This window comes from Squalius cephalus (assembly GCF_949319135.1).
Source record: "Squalius cephalus genome assembly, chromosome: 17".
NCBI lineage: Eukaryota > Metazoa > Chordata > Actinopteri > Cypriniformes > Leuciscidae > Squalius > Squalius cephalus.
Window position 1 is genome coordinate 30300127 of NC_137138.1, and position 19123 is coordinate 30319249.

The window sequence follows — 19123 nt, forward strand, 5'->3', positions numbered from 1 at the left end:
ATATTCTGAATATTATTAATAATTTGGGGTGTTTTGTTCTCGTTTTGACCTATGATGGCGCTAAAGATCACAGCCGTCTGACTGAGATCACAGGAAGCTCTAAGGCAAATCTGATCTGATGAGGGCTGTGGCTTCTGGCTTTGCCATTAACTTGTTAAAAAAAATCATTTAGACAGTTTGTTGCTTGAATTGTGTCTTTACGGGAATTTTCGTTATCTTCTCAAGCTCGCTGAGGATGGCTGAGCCAAGTGGGAGATATCAGCAGGTGAGTGAGTCCTTATTTTTAAAGCAGACCAGCGGCAAGCGCGTCCACGTCGGAAAGCATTTTCGTGAAACACCGAGGCTCTAACAGGATGCAGGCCGCAGTATTTTGAAATGAGTAACACGACCATTTAAATGATTGTGGCATGACAACACATAGACTGCATTTGTGAACGTATTGTGTTTAACCAGTTTGTTATTTTAAAATAGTTGGTAATACTATAGCCTAGTTTCTTGCTTACGTCAAAGTTTTCATTCATGCAACATAATCCTCGTATCTCATTTACCATGCAAGCAAATAAAATGAATGCAGGGAGGGTTAACGTTACTGCAAATTGACTGATATTTATGTAGTAGGAACCAGCCTTGACATGTTGACAAAATATCTGGTTAGATTACTGATAACTTGTAGAGACCAATGTAATATAATGTAATATATTCCACTACAGCAGACACGTTTAATCATATATATTTAGAAAAAGAAACAAACTACTCAATGAGAAAAAGAAACAAACAAACTACTCAGTGACATTTTTTCAAGGTTATTACAATGGCCTTTATGTGGTACTATGTTGCAGTTCTGATATCAGATGGTAATACCTTGGTAACTTTACTTTGATACTATAGAATTATTATCATATTCATACTTTGTCCAAGCTTCTTCAAAAACAATACGTGCATCATGATATTTAACATATGATTCTGGTTCTGAACATTTAACATATCTCAAAAACCATGGCATTCCCATGAGACATGACCGCAAAACACTGTATTACCATGATGTTACTATGGTACATGTCTGGAAAACAGTGTAACTATTATAATACCTTTACATTTACCCCCGGTTTCACAGACGAGGCTTAAGCCTAGTTCCAGACTGACTAAAATTCATGTGCAACTGAAAGCAACTTTTCTTGCACTGTCATGCCTTAAAATATGTCAGTGACATTTTGTCTCAAGATGCACGCCAGTAAAGTGTTTTTTTTTTTTTCTAAGGCATATTTATACAAGTTAATTAAATTTCCTAATTTAACTCAGGAGTAATCCTTGCTTAATCTAAGCTTTGTCTGTGAAACTAGGCCTTAACCATGTAGCTAAAGCCTGACATAAAGCCTGGAAATAGTCAACATAAATTTATAATAAACTGAAATGGAACACTTTATTGAACCTTTATACAAAATATATGCATGATATAACATTTAAAGCTCAAAAAAAATGATGGTAATGTAAATCAATCAGATGTGTAGCAGTATAGCAGACTACATACCAAACATCTCCCAAATAGTGTATTAAAGTGATAGTTCACCCAAAAAATGAAATTTCTGTCATCATTTAGCCTACACACACTCATGTTCTTCTAAAACTGTACGAGTTTATTTCTTCTGTTGAACACAAAAGAAGGTATTTTGAAGAATATTGGAAACCACACAGTCGACGGCACCCATTAACTTCCATAGTGTTTTTGTTATTTTTTTCCTATTATGGAAGTCATTGGGTGCTGTCGACTGTGTGGTTTCCAATATTCTTCAAAATATCTTCTTTTGTGTTCAATGGAAGAGACTCATACAGGTTTGGAACAATTTGAGGTTGAGTAAGAAATGATCATGAACATGTTCATTTTTAGGTGAAATATCCCATTTAAGATATTTAAATACTCAATAATTTTATTATCAAAAGCCCTGTCTGTGAAACCAGGCCTATGTATGGATGGATGATCAAGTAAACCTAAGTTTCTTAAATGTCCATCTTGAAATATTACTAACAATATAAAGGTTATTCCTACTTTACTTTATAAAAAAGCATAAAAATGTCACAGCAAAAAGACGTGAACCACAACCTGAACCATTTTTAGAATTATGCTAAAAGGCCTTTTACACATTACTTTATAAAAAACATTCAAATGTCACAGCAAATAGACATGTGAACCACAACCTGAACCATTTTTAGAATTATGCTAAAAGGCCTTTTACTTACTAAAAAGTTAAACCACCAATCAAATGACAGAAGGCAATGTGATAGATTTTGTTCAACAGGTTTTTCTTCAGTTTTGATCATGTTGATAATTTAAAATTAATGTATCAAATTTGATACGGTATTGTAATACAGGCTTGTATACAGGCTTTTTAGGGTTAATATTGTTATTACTGTTTCTACAAAAATGGTGTAATTTTATTCTAATGTTTTTATTATGGGTCTGTTTATTTAATTAGTGAATACAAATAAATAAAGTTTTGCATTGTCCAGATTCCTTGAATGTTGTTTTATGTAATGACTATTTCTGGTCATCATTAATGAAAGGCGGTTTGGTAGCCCAACCTTTACTTTATTTATGAAAGGCTGAAGGTGAACTCTTTCTTGGAACACATGTGAGTGTTAAGTGTATGGAAAGTCATGTGAGTTTCAGCTTCGGGTTACATTTGTCATGGTCTTTTACGGTTTCAGGAAGTAGGCTACTACAGAATGGTATACAGAACCCATTCATTTAGGCTTGACTTGAACCAAAAACAATGATCTCATATTTTCATCTGCCTTTACACCAGGATCGTGTGTACAGTGCAACCATATCGCAATGAAACTGGGCAGGCAAAGTTTAGGATTTGTTGCAGCCAATGAACTGTCTCTTGTGTCTCCAGCTGCCCAATGAGGAGGATCCGGAGGAGGGGCCTCAGCTGGCCAGTGATGCTCCGCCCCCTTACAGCAGTATTGCAGCTGACAATGCAGGTATGAAACACTTATAAGGCTCTATGAAATCTGTTTTATTTTGTCCCAAATTCAGTTTTATTTTTTTTCCAAAATGCGTGTTTTCTGTTTTAAGTTTTCTGGATTTCGTTTCAATGGTTGATTAAACTGATCGCTATTGAAATTAGTAAAAATTGGGGGGTGCAGACTAGAGGCGTCATTGTGTCAATGTGTCAAAATGGAGGTCCACTGACTTTGACTTTGAAAACCCCTGAATTAGATTATGACTTCAAAACTCCTGAAGTGTTTCACATTTTGTGTGCCCTGTGCATTGTAGGGATGGGACGAAATATCGTTTGACGAAATATCGCGATACAAAACGTGACGAAACGCATCGAGGTCGAAAAAAATGGATCGCGAAATAAAGATAGATGGCACTGCTGCATGATTTGCGTAGTATATAAATAATTTAGTGTATTATGTGTGTGTATGTATATGGGGCAGACATACAGTCTATGGCGGCAGGCTGGCAGCACTATCTGCTGATCAAGCAGGGTAAAACTAAAGGCCATTGCACACTGAGTCCGAAATTTTCGTATGCGTTTTTTCGTGTTCGTCAGCCTTAAAATTCGTCACGCACAGAAACCTTGCACACTGAGTCCGATGCGTATTTATTAAACCTTTGCGGAAAAAAACGCAAAAAATACAAAAAGATTCGTCAAGCAGTGAGGATGAATTTGTTGCACTCTTTCTTCTTAAAAAGAAAAAAAGAAAGGAAATATTGGGTCCATCCAATCCTGAGATTTCGCCGAGAGGAAGGAGAGTTTCACCTCCTCGAGTTGCCAAATTATTCCGAGCGATTCAAAATTTACCTCAGAATGTCAGTGGAACAGTTTGATGCTTTGCTAGCGATACTGGAGCCACATATTAAAAAGAAGACCACCAACTTCCGTGAACCAGTCGATCCTGAACAGGCAGTATGTCTATGGACGGACACGCACACACACACACACATACATACACACACGCGCGCGCGGCCGGCAGAAGCGCTGGGTAGACAGAACAGCTGTATACAGGTTATATTTTATTCAGTGTCTTTGTAATCCGCATTTTGTTTTTCATACAGTACTGCGAGACGAAGTGTATCAACTTGTCAGACGTCATTCTGGATTTTGTCGTTCGCTTGTACGGTGGCTCTGAATTTTCAAAAAACCTCTCAAAACACTGTGGATGCGAAAAACGCAGAAAACCGAACCCAATCCGAATTATTTTTTTACGGACGAAAGTTTCGTAGGTCAGTGTGCAAGCGTGATTGACATAACGTGAGGTCGAATTTTTTTTTAACGTGCGAAAATTTCAAATGCGAATTTCGGACTCAGTGTGCAATGGCCTTAAGACTGTGTGTAAGTATGCCATGCTGTCATTCCGTACACCACATCCAACACATCAAACATGAACCACCACCTTCAACGTCACCATAATAAGTTGTTGTTATACAGTAATATTTTTTTCTTTTTTGATATCGTATCGTGACGTATCGTATCGTGACCCTGGCATATCGAGGTGCATCGTATCGTGAGTTTAAGTGTATCGTCCCATCCCTAGTGCATTGGACGTTCAGCCAACGGTCCATGACGTCTGAGGCTGCGACTAGTTAACGTTTAATCATCAAAAAGGATGTCTAATCAGTTGAACTCAAAAAATGCTAACAATTTAATCATTTATTAAAATTTTAGCAATATTATTGCCCTATGAATATTTTTCACAAATTCTGTATTGTGTGTATTCTATATACACAAAATGCCTATTTCTCTCAAATATTTTTCACAAATCTGTCTAAATCTGTGTTAGTGAGCACTTCTCCTTTGCCGAGATAGCCTAATCCATCCACCTCACAGGTGTGGCATATCAAGATGCTGATTAGACAGCATGATTATTGCACAGGTGTGCCTTAGGCTGGCCACAATAAAAGGCCACTGTAAAATGTGCAGTTTTACTGTATTGGGAGGGTCCGGTATAAAGACGTGTGAGGTGGATTTTGAGGAGGTAAAAAGCATGTTATTTTAACCACAGTATGTTACGAACTTTACATGAAGACCCTAAAGAATCATACCAACTTGTGGAAAATGGGCATCTGATGACCCCTTTAAAGGCTGGCTTTTACGGTTCGGTAGCTTATAAAAATGTAGTTCAGGATTTTTTTTTAGCTTGTTTGGTGTACACCCAGCTTTTAGGCATTGTTCTATATTTTGTTAAAGCAAGAAATGACAAGGAGGCAGCTTCACGCAATACAAAGTGAATGGAGAGGGTTGGGTTGCCCCCTCCCCATGTGGATGTGGCCTAAATGTTCTCTGTCTCGATAGCTGAGACCGATCAGATAAAAAATCGCCCAGTACTGATTCTTGAGATAGGTTCAGGACATCCCTACAAATGTATTATCTATAATAATGAAAATCAAATGAATGCATAAAACATTTTTATTTTTTGGCAAACAGGTTTATTTTTTAAATTAAAATGATTATTGTTGTTGTTGTTACATTGAAAAGTACATTCTACTTCTAAGCACAATAGTAATATTTCTTCATGTTAAACCAATTTTTTTTTTTTTTTTTTTTTTTTTTTAGTGAAGACCTTTCTGTGTGTATCTTAAGATAGTTTTATCAAATGTACTGGCGAACTGCTTGTAAAGTGAACTCTCAGAGCAGCTCTGGAGATGAAGTTTGTGTGTAGTGTTCTTGTACTGTGAGATGGAAGATGCTGGAAACACCAGAAGCGTCATGCGTGCTTGAGTGTGTGGTAAAAGAAACTGCTCTGTTCATTTACACAGAGACATTTGTTATAGATTTTAAATTAGCAGTCTTTTTGCAGTTTAATATCCACAGACACTAGTCCGTATCGTGATTTGATTAAGTGTACAGAATTTTGTGAATTTTTTTTTCATACAAAAAATCTGCATTGTGGAAATCATAGTGCCCTAATTAAAGGAGCCCTACAAACTTTCAGCATGCTTTTTCATCACATTATGCAATAGCATATGTGTAAGTAATCACTATTCATATTCTTTCCTTCTTCTCAGCATATTTTGATTACAAAGACGATGCATCATTTCCCAAGCCCCCATCTTACAATGTAGCCACCTCACTTCCATCGTACGATGAGGCTGAGAGATCCAAAGCAGAGGTTACCGTCCCACTGGTGTCAGGTCGAGTAAGTACCACAAATCTCATTCACAAATCCAACAAACGTCCTTAACAACATCACCACAGGAAATACTGTTTTAATGTGATGTGGTTTCCCCTGTTCACTGCTCTGTTTCTCTGCCACACACTGCTTGCGTACAGCACAGGGAACGTCTGGACACACTCGATGATGTAACTCGCTGTGCGCTGGAGGTACAGTAACAGAGTGTATGAGATTGTAAAGTGTGATGGTGCAGGTAAGGTCCATGGAAGACCCCAGGGCTTGAACCTCGCTGTATGTCTTGACTAGAGAGAGGCATACAACATTTTTTTGGAATGAAATATATAATTTGCTGTGCAGAAGAACAACAGTAATAACAGCAGACTTTGCATGTTTGATCAAATTATTAGCGTTAGGAGAACAGCACTGTTTTGGTGTATTTCAGGCCATGAAATGTTGCCCCTTTTGGAGTGTTAGATTTTAAAAGGAATGATTTCTATAGTGTAAGTGCTATAGAGTATTTTAAACATTTATTTCTAGAGGTATTTTACTATTTGAATTTATAATTCTGCAAAAATATTTTGTAATTTAGCACAATCACCTTCAAAAACGTGTATATATGACATTCAGGTTTTTTTTTTTTTAGCCTGAACAAGTCTGTCTGTCTGTCTTTCTATCTTTCTGTCTGTCTGTCTGTCTGTCTCTATCTTTCTGTCTCGCTGACATGGCATTAAATAAAACTGTCTGTCTGTCTCTGTCTATCTTTCTGTCTGTCTGTCTCTGTCTATCTTTCTGTATGTCTGTCTCTGTCTATCTTTCTATATGTCTGTCTCACTGACATGGCATTAAATAAAACAATCTGTCTGTCTGTCCATATGTCTCTGTCTATCTGTCTGTCTGTCTCTGTCTGTCTGTCTGTCTATATATATATATATATATATATATTCACTGCTCAAAAAAATTAAAGGAACACTTTGAAACGCCATCAGATCTCAATGGGGAAAAATATCATGCTGGATATCTATACTAATGTGGACTGGGTAATGTGTTATGAACGAAAGGATGCCACATCGTTTGATGGAAATGGAAATGATCAACCTACAGAGGATTGAATTCAAAGACACCCCGGAAATCTAAGTGAAAAAATGATGCAGCAGGCTTGTCAATTTTGCTGAAATTTCATTGCAGCAACTTAAAATGGTACTCAGTAGTTTGTATGGCCCCCACGTGCTTGTATGCATGCCTGACAACGTCGGGGCATGTTCCTAATGAGACGACGGATGGTGTCCTGGGGTGTTTCCTCCCAGATCTGGACCAGTGCATCACTGAGCTCCTGGACAGTCTGAGGTGCAACCAGGTGATGTCAGATGGACCGAAACACAATGTCCCAGAGGTGTTCTATTGGACGTAGGTCAGGTGAGCGTGGTGACCCTTCAATGGTATCATTCCTTCATCGTCCAGGAACTGCCTGCATGCTCTCGCCACATGAGGCCGGGCATTGTTGTGCACCAGGAGGAACCCAGGACCCACTGCACCAGCATAGGGCCTGACAATGGTTCCAAGGATTTCATCCCGATACCTAATGGCAGTCAGGGTGCCATTGTCTAGCCTGCAGAGGTCTGTGCGTCCCTCCATGGATATGCCTCCCCAGACCATCACTGACCCACCACCAAACCGGTCATGCTGAACAATGTTACAGGCAGCATAACATTCTCCACGGCTTCTCCAGACCCTTTCCTGTCTGTCACGTGCTCAGGGTGAACCTGCTCTCATTTGTGAAAACCACAGGGCACCAGTGGCGGACATGCCAATTCTGGTGTTCAATGGGAAATGCCAATCGAGCTCCCTGGTGCTGGGCAGTGAGCACAGGGCCCACTCGAGGACGTCGGGCCCTCAGGCCACCCTCATGAAGTCTGTTTCTGATTGTTTGGTCAGAGACATTCACACCAGTGGCCTGCTGGAGGTCATTTTGTAGGGCTCTGGCAGTGCTCATCATGTTCCTCCTCGCACAAAGGAGCAGATACTGGTCCTGCTGATGGGTTAAGGACCTTCTACGGCCCTGTCCAGCTCTCCTAGAGTAGCTGTCTGTCTTCCTGGAATCTCCTCCATGCTCTTGAGACTGTGCTGGGAGACACAGCAAACCTTCTGTCAATGGCACGTATTGATGAGCCATCCTGAAGGAGCTGGACTGCCTGCGCAACCTCTGTAGGGTCCAGGTATCGCCTCATGCTACCAGTAGTGACACTGACCCTAGCCAAATGCAAAACAGTCCGAAAAGATGAGTAGGGAAAAAATGTCAGTGGCCTCCACCTGTAAAACCATTCCTGTTTTGGGGGTTGTCTCACTGTTGCCCATCTAGTGCACCTGCTGCTAATTTCATTAACACTAAAGCAGCTGAAACTGATTACCAACCCCCTCTGTTACTTAACTGACCAGATCAATATCCCAGGAGTTTAACTGACTTGATGCTATTCTCTGATTAAAAAGTGTTCCCTTTATTTTTTTGAGCAGTGTATATATATATATATATATATATATATATATATATATATATATATATATATATATATACACTCACCTAAAGGATTATTAGGAACACCATACTAATACTGTGTTTGACCCCCTTTCGCCTTCAGAACTGCCTTAATTCTACGTGGCATTGATTCAACAAGGTGCTGAAAGCATTCTTTAGAAATGTTGGCCCATATTGATAGGATAGCATCTTGCAGTTGATGGAGATTTGTGGGATGCACATCCAGGGCACGAAGCTCCCGTTCCACCACATCCCAAAGATGCTCTATTGGGTTGAGATCTGGTGACTGTGGGGGCCATTTTAGTACAGTGAACTTATTGTCATGTTCAAGAAACCAATTTGAAATGATTCGAGCTTTGTGACATGGTGCATTATCCTGCTGGAAGTAGCCATCAGAGGATGGGTACATGGTGGTCATAAAGGGATGGACATGGTCAGACACAATGCTCAGGTAGGCCGTGGCATTTAAACGATGCCCAATTGGCACTAAGGGGCCTAAAGTGTGCCAAGAAAACATCCCCCACACCATTACACCTCCACCACCAGCCTGCACAGTGGTAACAAGGCATGATGGATCCATGTTCTCATTCTGTTTACGCCAAATTCTGACTCTACCATCTGAATGTCTCAACAGAAATCGAGACTCATCAGACCAGGCAACATTTTTCCAGTCTTCAACTGTCCAATTTTGGTGAGCTCGTGCAAATTGTAGCCTCTTTTTCCTATTTGTAGTGGAGATGAGTGGTACCCGGTGGGGTCTTCTGCTGTTGTAGCCCATCCGCCTCAAGGTTGTGCGTGTTGTGGCTTCACAAATGCTTTGCTGCATACCTCGGTTGTAACGAGTGGTTATTTCAGTCAAAGTTGCTCTTCTATCAGCTTGAATCAGTCGGCCCATTCTCCTCTGACCTCTAGCATCAACAAGGCATTTTCGCCCACAGGACTGCCGCATACTGGACGTTTTTCCCTTTTCACACCATTCTTTGTAAACCCTAGAAATGGTTGTGCGTGAAAATCCCAGTAACTGAGCAGATTGTGAAATACTCAGACCGGCCCGTCTGGCACCAACAACCATGCCACGCTCAAAATTGCTTAAATCACCTTTCTTTCCCATTCTGACATTCAGTTTGGAGTTCAGGAGATTGTCTTGACCAGGACCACACCCCTAAATGCATTGAAGCAACTGCCATGTGATTGGTTGATTAGATAATTGCATTAATGAGAAATTGAACAGGTGTTCCTAATAATCCTTTAGGTGAGTGTATATCTGTCTATCTGTCTGTCTTTCTATCTATCTGTTTGTCTCTGTCTGTCTGTCTGTGGGGAAAATGTCTCCATTACCCCAAATTAATCCTACATATATTTTAAGAATTCATTGTGCAATTAAAACATACTATAACTATGAAAACATATTACCTTGATTAGTTAGATAATGTGTTGAAGCATTGCTTGAATTAACAAGCTCAGTGCTTCTTATGCTTTAGCTCTTAAGGAGCCGTCACAGTCACACTGACATTTGTACGGTGAAACTGTCATCTCGGTCATGATCTGGAATTTCCCACGAGGGTTGCATGCTCACTCCTCATCCTCTGCTATTTTTGCTCATGCGTTTTGTTCATAGACGTGTTATTTGTTGCTGTAAAGTGACGTGACTGGCGGTTGTTTTCTGTGCATATTGCGCAGATGGTATTATTCAATAATCAAGTTTGTTGTTATTTACTTTCATTATCAAATCATTTTTATCTATTAGTTTTTGCAGCCCTAGATTTTGAAACTTGTACAAAAGTGAGGTGAGCAAACACTAAATTTTGCTGCCTTCTGAGTACCCATTATCTCGCATCGGAAGCAAACGGGGCACTTTGATTCAAACGTGCCACTGACCCATTAAATACAGTGTGAACAGAATCCATATGAGGAAGGAGTGAGCAGTCAAACTCTGGTTTTGATCAAGCAATCAAACAAGTTTGAATGCACTATTAAGGCCCTGATATACTCACAGAAAAGTACTTTTTGATTTTTGCTTAGGGGTAAAAAAAAAAGTTTACAATGGTATACTGTTAGCAATCATCCTGACGCTGCTTGGAGTAGCATATGAATGAATTTGTAAATGTTTGCTGCTCACTTATCTCTTGATGATAAAATAAACTGAACCAAAATAACATCAGAGAAAACATCAGATAAGAAAGCATCTGATCATAGCGATGGGGATATGTTTGCACGAGCTCTGCAATTTGGCTCGTTTGGCTTGACCAAAAGTAATTTATACCACTTTATACAATATTGCTTTTACGCACGCAGCTTTATAGTATTAAACATGAAAAAACTGTCAGTATTTCTTCGTATTGAAAATTTTCACTTCAATTTCCAATTGAACTTGGCCTGTTTATTGTTCGAAGTTTTGTTCAAACAGATCGTTATTCAGTTTCGCTTGAAGTATGTCCGGGCCTTTAAGCTACATTTCTACCAAGTTCGCTCTTAAAATGTTGCTTTAGGCGTCACTTATATGTATGTGTGTCTGTGGTTTTTGTTTCTGTGGTTTTTACGCACTGCATCCAGTCACGTTTCTTTTCTGACATTATGAAATTCTCTGTTTTCTCATTTAAACGATCACCAGATTTTTCCCAGTGTGTTGATTTAGTCTTGTTTCCTTCTCTGTTGATATACATCTATGTCTCTGTGTTTTCCTCCAGGATGATGACTTTGTGGCCAGAGATGACTTTGAGGATGCTGACCAGCTGCGGATAGGCAACGACGGCATTTTCATGTTGACGTTTTTCAGTAAGTGTTTTCAACGATGGAGGATTCAGAAACAGTTTTTGCACTTTCTCTTTGTTCTTTTATCTCCTTGTGATCAAGTGGGACTTTCCATACATAAGTTAAAGGAATAGTTCACTTCAAAATGAAAATTCTGCCATCATTTACTCACCCTCAAGTTGTTTCAAACCTGTATGAATTTCTTTCTTCTGCTGAACACAAAGGAAGACATTTTGAAGAATGTTGGTAATCAAGCAGTTGATGTAACCCATTGACTTCCATAGTATTTTTTTTCCTACTATGGAAGTCAATGGGGTCCATCAACTGTCTGGTTAGGGACTGTTCTTTTTTTATTTAAGGGGCTACCGGAGGAATTTTGAGATCTATAGTCAAAATAGACTTGACCCTCACTTCGCCAGCTATAATTTTTTCTATGACCCTCCAAAATGATTGTGAAAAAAGGCATGACCCTCCCCCCCGATAATTTATAGATTACTTCTGTACTGGTTCTCGCTTGGCAAAGATGTTCAGATTGTTTTTTTACAACCATGACAAACGACTTACGCCCGTTTCACACATACTCCGTTTGTAGTGCGTATTTTTTTCCGTACCCATGTTAACAGGTTAGAGCTTTCACACTGCACGTGGATGCGGTCCGGCGATCCGTTCCAGGAGCGGTGCGTTTACAGCAGTGCAGCGATCGTTTCCACACCGAGTCTATTTCTGCTGTGCTGCACGCGCTGAATTAAAGTGACAGCGCATTGTTCGTGGTCAAAATGAACACAGATTGACATGAAAATATAATTATCTCACCATAAATGTATTTAATTAAATACTACTATTTTTCACTTTTTGTCGTCTTTTTACTTTAAGACCGGGGTAAAGCAAGGACAACCACAATTTACCTCAACAAGGCGACATAATGAACAACACTCATCTCATTCGTGGAGGTGAAAAAAGTTCTTTGTGACGTGCAAGATTTATTGTATTAAAATTTAAATGCAAAAGAAAAGGCATGAGATTCAGCTGTTTTTGTCAATTTTAAGTTTTGATTTAAAATGTTTGCGATTTTAATATAAGTACATGGTTAAATATTTTACCACTTGCTTGGGCAACTTAATATATAAATCTATATAGAAGTAGCTTAATGCATTGAATAATTTGAAATAAAAATAGTGAGTGTGTTTGTGTTACAGTCGTGGATCAGTTACGCACTGCAAACACAGCATATGTGAAACGGGCGTTAACCTCTGCTTTCTCATCTTACACATCACACTCCACTGTTATGGTGGCCATTTCAGTAGATTTACTCACTAACATTGCTGTGGAAACACAATAAGCATGGAAACTAAAAGAATCTAAAACTAAAAATTTCATTGGTGGTCTGTTCTGACATGATGCACTTTTTCTGAGCGCACACGGTCAAACAGCGCCAAACTGGAATTTTGTTGGGTCAGACCCATCTGCTAGCGATGGGGGGGGTTGAGACTGAGAGAGCTACATGGAAAAATATGCACCAAACAAGCCACTTTGAAATTTTGCTGTTTTCATGAATACAAAAGTTGGGTGACCCTCCCCCAGACTTAAAAAAAGTTGGATGACCCTCCCCTCAACAAAGAATTAAAAGACATGACCCTCCCCTATTTTCCTCCGGTGGTCCATTCCATAAATACAGAAACGGTCCCTTACCGACATTCTTCAAAATATCTTCCTTTTTGTTCAGCAGAAGAAAGAAATTCATACAGGATTGAAACAACTTGAGGGTGAGTAAATGATGACAGAATTTTCATTTTGAAGTGAACTATTGCTTTAAGGCATGAATGTTGACAACCAAATAAAGAAACAAAAAGGAAATTATGATAATCAGAGTCATGTTGATTTTTATTTAATTTTTTTCTGGGAATGTGATGATGGTACAGGAAAGATTCCTAGAATAAACAAAAAAGAAAACAAAACAAATCTGATGTAATTGAATATATATATTATTTTTCCTCAGTGGCTTTCCTCTTCAACTGGATTGGCTTCTTTCTATCATTCTGCCTTACAACCTCAGCAGCCGGGCGTTATGGTGCCATATCTGGGTTTGGTCTGTCACTCATCAAATGGATCCTCATCGTACGGGTATGCCACCACCTAGACAACTGCTGCTAATTTTACACATTTCGTTTAATTTAGTATATCTATTGGTTAACCATTTTGGCTTGGCTGGGTTTGTGAGAACATTACAGAAGCACATTACTGCGCATTATGATCTGACTGAATGAGTTAAAGGCTGTGATTTATTGTAATGTGCTTTCTTGACATTACAAGCCTGAACATGATTGGTGTTTTGTTCTTGCTTCTGATTCTCACTCTTCCGCTCTCTTTGGTTTCTTAGTTTTCCACTTATTTCCCTGGTTACTTTGATGGCCAGTACTGGCTGTGGTGGGTGTTTCTGGTGCTTGGTAAGTATAAAGGCACTAATCACAACTAAGTTTTTGCTGCTTTCCAGTCGAAAGACATTGAATGATATCAATTGATTTTCTTGTTGATCTAAAATGTTTAAAATGTAAAATAGGCTTAAGTTGTGTTTCAATAAATACCAAAACTTAGTTTGAGTTAAGAAATTGTACATTGTTGGGCTAATCAAAAGGCCGTTAAAAGGAGCGAGAGGCGCAAGCGCTGATGTGAGTTTCCATGACCTACAGGCTTCCTGCTCTTCCTCAGAGGCTTTATCAACTACGCAAAGATCCGAAAAATGTCAGACTCCTTTTCTACTCTTCCACGGACCAGAATTCTCTTCATCTAGGTTAATTTCCATCAGCCTGTTTTATGAAGGCAACTTGTCTTAATTGTCTTGGGATTTACCTTCAATTGTTCATTCTGGTTATTATTGTGTAATTACATTTTAAAGACATGAAATCCAAATGTATGCCCTTTTTTGATCCTGGTCTTATTGTGTCAAGTATGACCACCCTGTGTGTGTGTGAGATATTAAAAAATGTATGCGATATTAAATTAAAAGCCCTTTTTCCTATACTTTTATGAACACCCTTTTTTCAGGATCTAATGAATCCCTGATTATTTTTTCCCCCATATATAATAATAATAATAATAATTGTGTGTGTGTATATATATATATATATATATATATATATATATATATATATATATAATGTAAACACATAATGAATGATATATAAATTTGTTTAATCTACTCTAGTCACTTGCTGGAAATGAAACCACATGTATGGGCCTGTGTTGAGCCATTGACCCGGCGGGGAAAATATCTTTACAACAACAACAAAAAACTTCCTTCTGTAATCTACCCATCTGAATGAAAGACTGCGGGATTCCAGAGCGATGGAGGAAGAACTTTTCTTTTCCACCCTCTGCTTCTGAAAATACTGTTTGTGTGTCAGATTGCAAGATACTCTTTTTACGTTTCTAGATGTAAAGTAGTGGATGCTAACAGCTTTATACCTGTTCTGAAATCATTCGTGGTTTGATGTTGAGTGCTATTTTCTATTTTCAGTCTGTAATGTATGAGATCTTGTTTGTTGTAAAGGCATGTGCTATGCTCCCTGTTAACCAGTAGGGGGAAGTCTTGCTTTTATATTTCAGTCTTCGGTTTTTTTCTTCTTTTTTTCTCATTCAGTCACGTTTGACAAGACAGCAACCAGTCACTGCTGGTCACCATTCATGAAGAGCTTTTCTCTTTGTGAATGGCAGTGTGAAATGAATTGAATCTAAAACAGTCAATGCTTTTCTTTTCTTCTATTCTCTTTACTGTTTCTCTTTCTCTCAGCCTCCCTACATAACATGAAATTAAAGTTACTGTTTTTAAGTTGTCGCTTTTGATGTGGTTTAGACATGTTTTATTGGCTATGTAGTTGTTTGAAATGGCTTATTAAGACCAAAGTTAAGATCCAGAAGGCATATGAATAGCATCTTGCATCAGCAAATGCAAATAGTTTTTTCACTTAACATTTGGCGTCCACAAAGGGGCTCTTAGAGCTCCATGGTTGACTACTTGCAACTTTGCAAAGAAAAATGATATTATCTGCGTTGCAATTCATGCAGTCAAACCTTTTTCCTTTTATACTATGGCATTGCAGATTTTTCCTTTGAATATACATTTAGCCGGATGCCTCTCCCCCTTGTGCAGTGGCCATGATAGGGGCCCGTTTGATCTCTCTCTGTCTAATCATGCATGATTCTGCTTTGGCTTGTCTGCTCTTGTCACCTTGGGTCTCGTCCATGACACAGGAAGTTACTCTTTTGTGCTCTGTTTTCCATACAGCTTTGCGGTCACCCTTCAAATTCCAGTGGATGTGCACATGTATTTGCTTTTAAATAAGATACTGCTATTAAATGTGTCTGGTGTTCAACGTTTAGTGGTAATGTTTTTGGTGCATCCTTGTCATATAGGGTTGATGTATATCCAAATATGAGTTAACATTTACAGTCAGCTAGTTACCATATATATATATATATATATATATATATATATATATATATATATATATATATATATATATACACACATGCACACACACACAAAGGTTGAATTTAATAACCTTTAATAACCCAGCATTTGTGAATCAGTAATTATAATAACATTAAAATGTCTACACAATACTTAAATTACTTTTTTGCTAGACTGTTTCAAACTGTTGTTAAAAGTAGTATAAAATATATTCAAAACCATATGAAACAAACAAAAAAAAAGATTTAAAAAAAATCTTTCATTTAGTTTTTCTTTGCACAATCTTATTTGTCATTGACCATTTTCTAACAGCAAAAGCCTTTGCAAACTTTGGAAAGAATTATCTGTTACCAAAAGGTTTGTTTTCAGCTGTTAGCCTGAGTTGCTGAACCTATAAAACTAGTCTGACCTGATTTCCTTGGTCGGATGTAGAGGAAAAGTATTCATGTCAACAAGGGCACATTTCTGTTGTGGTTGCAGCTGGAGACTATTGACAGGCAATATATCATGTCAGCGAAATGAAAGTAATGAATCATGTGGAATGTAGAACATAAACAGCTGGTTTTGAATACAATGATATTTTTTGTGGCTTGCGCATCGGTGATATTTGCCGATGTTCGTCTAATAGCTCATGAATGCAGTATAGTTGAGTATGTGAGTGTGGGTTTGAGGAGCAGGCACAGGCTGTCTCCTGTTATTGCCTGTTTGTGCCGTCCATTTGAGGTGTGAAGCCAACAGCTCTCATTCCTCCTTCTGGTGTGACTTCCTGGGGGAAGCGCACAGCATTTAATAACCTAACACTCTCCTACCACTGACAATCATCTCCGCAAACACAAACACGCTCATGCTCTGGGGTCCTAAATATATCCCAGGATAGCTTTCCAAGAAGGTGACCACCAGAGTCCCATTTGAATTTGGAGGGAGGAGTTTGCAGGGACTAACAGATGACTGTGTTTGCAGAAATTAAAGTTGTCATGGCAATAATTTATTATTATTATTATTATTTTTGGCCTGATCATGCACCAAAAGGGGTATTTCGCAGTGATGCCATATAAGAACAAATTTGGGTTCCCTAAAAGAACCTTGTCTATGAATATCTTGTCTATGGAAGGTGTAGGGCCTTAAAATGTTTGTCCAATCATTGCATTAGTTCCGAATGCAACGATATGATGTCCTACCTGCCTGTCAATGTACAGTTGTAATCGAAATTATTCAACCCACTTATTGGCAAAATCTACAGACCTTTCAGCTGTTTGCAATGAATAAATCAAACTAAAGTAATTGAAATAGCTCAACACAACAAATGTTTTTATGTGGTTTCCCCAAATTCAACTGAAAATGCAACTTTTAATGACTTCTGCAGTCTCAAAATTATTCAACCCCTTCATGGCAAGCATCTTTAGTACTTAGTAGAACATCCTTATGCTGTTTGACCTGCTGCAAACGAGATGTTTAACCAGACAGCAGCTTCTGGCAGCGTTTCTGAGGAATCATCCCATTCCGTGTGAGCAATGGCCTCCAGTTCAGTAATATTCTTGGGTTTGCGTGCTGTAACCGCCTTCAAATCCCAGCAGAGATTTTCTATTCAAGTCAGGTGACTGTGAGGCCACTGTAGAATCTTCCAGGACGACTTCTGCAACCAAGCCTTTGTGGAATTTTAGGTATGCTTGGGATCATTGTCCTGTTGGAAGGTCCAATGACGCCCAAGCTTCAGCTTCCTCACTTAGGATCCTGATACTTCAATGAATCCATCTTGCCTTCCACACACTGCAGGTTTCCAGTATCAGAGGATGCAAAGCAGCCGCAGAACATCACCAAGCCTCACCATGCTGAACTGTAGACAGAGTGTTCTTTTCAGCTTATGCTTCATTCTACTTCCTCCAGATATACAGCTGATCCATAGGGCCGATAAGTTCCAGTTTTGTTTTATTGCTCGACAGAACAGAATCCCAAAACTTCTGTGGCTTATTTATATGATTTTGAGCAAATCATTTTTCTTATGCTTTTGGGTCAGTAGTGGTGTACGTCTTGGAGTTCTGGTATGCGTTTAGCACGTGCCTTACTGTGCAAGCTGAAACCTCAGTGTCTGTTGCCACCAAGTCTTGCTGCAAGTCTCTTTGCAGTCACTTGAGGGTTTTTCTGAACCTGCCTTCTCAGAAATCTGGTTTCAGCCATTGATAGCTTCCTTTTTCTGCCCCGTCCAGGTAGTGAAACCACTGTTCCTTTAACTTTGAACTTGCAAACGATGCTTCCAATGGTGTCTCTTGGAACATTTAGTGCCTTCGCTATCTTTTTGTATCCTGTACCTTGTTTGTGAAGGGCGATGGTATCTTTTCTTAACCTTTTGGACCATTCTTTTGACCATATTTCTAGCATGCAGTCAAACGTGAACACTCAACCAACCTAGCCAGTTCAGATATTTCATGTGTTCTAGCTCAAGCACACCTGGTGCAACTAATGAAGCCCTTGATAAGTTGCATCAGGTGTGCTTGAGACAACACCTGTTTTGCAGATTTGTGTTGTTGTGAGGGATTCTATTCAGGGGGTTGAATAATTTTGAGACTGCAGAAGTCATTATAAGTTGCATTTTCAGTTGAATTTGGGAAAACCACTTGAAACATTTGTTGTGTTGAGCTATTTCAATTACTTGTGTTTTATTTGATTATTGCAAACAGCTGAAAGTCTGTAAATTTTGCCAGTTAACCTGATTTTCTAATGGGGGTTGGATAATTTTGATTACAACTTATGTATTTTTATATTTTCAGGTGGTACAGGTCAGTGCTCTTTAAGTTGTTTATGTTCTTTATTATTGTAATATTATGTGCTTTGAGACATGAGGTTCTTTAACGCTGTCTCTTGTGATGCTTTTGTTTGCTCCCTGCTGTGTGCGTTCATGTGTTTTCGAGGAGGCGTGGCTTTGGAGATGCTCTGAAGGGAGGGTGGGATCTAATGCTTTCAAACCTAGCTCGCTATTTTTAGCCTCTACGAAAATCACTGTACGTAATAACCATTAAAACTGTCTAACACTTGATGGATGCTCTGTCAAGTCTTCGTCCTCGGTTAGGAACCTGGGTGTTCTCTTTGATACCAATCTTTCATTAGAATTCCATGTTTCTAGCATCTGTAAAACCGCATTCTTCCATCTTAAAAATATATCTAAATTAAGACATATGTTCTCAATGAGGAATGCGGAACAGTTAGTTCATGTGTTCATGACCTCAAGGCTAGATTATTGTAATGCTATTATGGGT

General features: G+C 38.8%; 1 protein-coding gene across 2 annotated transcripts; it reads left to right on the plus strand.

Moving 5' to 3' along the window:
- Nucleotides 1-69: 69 nt before the first annotated feature.
- On the plus strand, nt 70-15437 carry ndfip1l (Nedd4 family interacting protein 1, like). Of its 2 annotated transcripts, XM_079847052.1 has the most exons (9): nt 70-265; nt 2895-2982; nt 6017-6147; nt 6282-6332; nt 11341-11428; nt 13401-13525; nt 13782-13848; nt 14092-14192; nt 14607-15437. In XM_079847052.1, the coding sequence occupies exons 1-8, from the start codon at nt 236-238 to the stop codon at nt 14190-14192; spliced, it is 681 nt and encodes a 226-aa protein (XP_079703178.1). In that variant the 5' UTR covers nt 70-235; the 3' UTR covers nt 14607-15437. The 2 variants fall into 2 exon arrangements, with proteins under 2 accessions (XP_079703178.1, XP_079703179.1); XM_079847053.1 differs by lacking the exon at nt 6282-6332 and having other exon boundaries at nt 72-265.
- The last annotated feature ends 3686 nt before the right edge of the window (nt 15438-19123 follow it).

What these genes read in the sequence shown, in the direction of transcription:
- ndfip1l (XM_079847052.1), top strand. Translation starts at nt 236, where the DNA reads ATGGCTGAGCCAAGTGGGAGATATCAGCAG. An exon ending in TATTGCAGCTGACAATGCAG is followed by an intron (nt 2,983 to 6,016) that starts GTATGAAACACT and finishes CCTTCTTCTCAG; the next exon opens with CATATTTTGATTACAAAGAC. An exon ending in GTGGGTGTTTCTGGTGCTTG is followed by an intron (nt 13,849 to 14,091) that starts GTAAGTATAAAG and finishes CATGACCTACAG; the next exon opens with GCTTCCTGCTCTTCCTCAGA.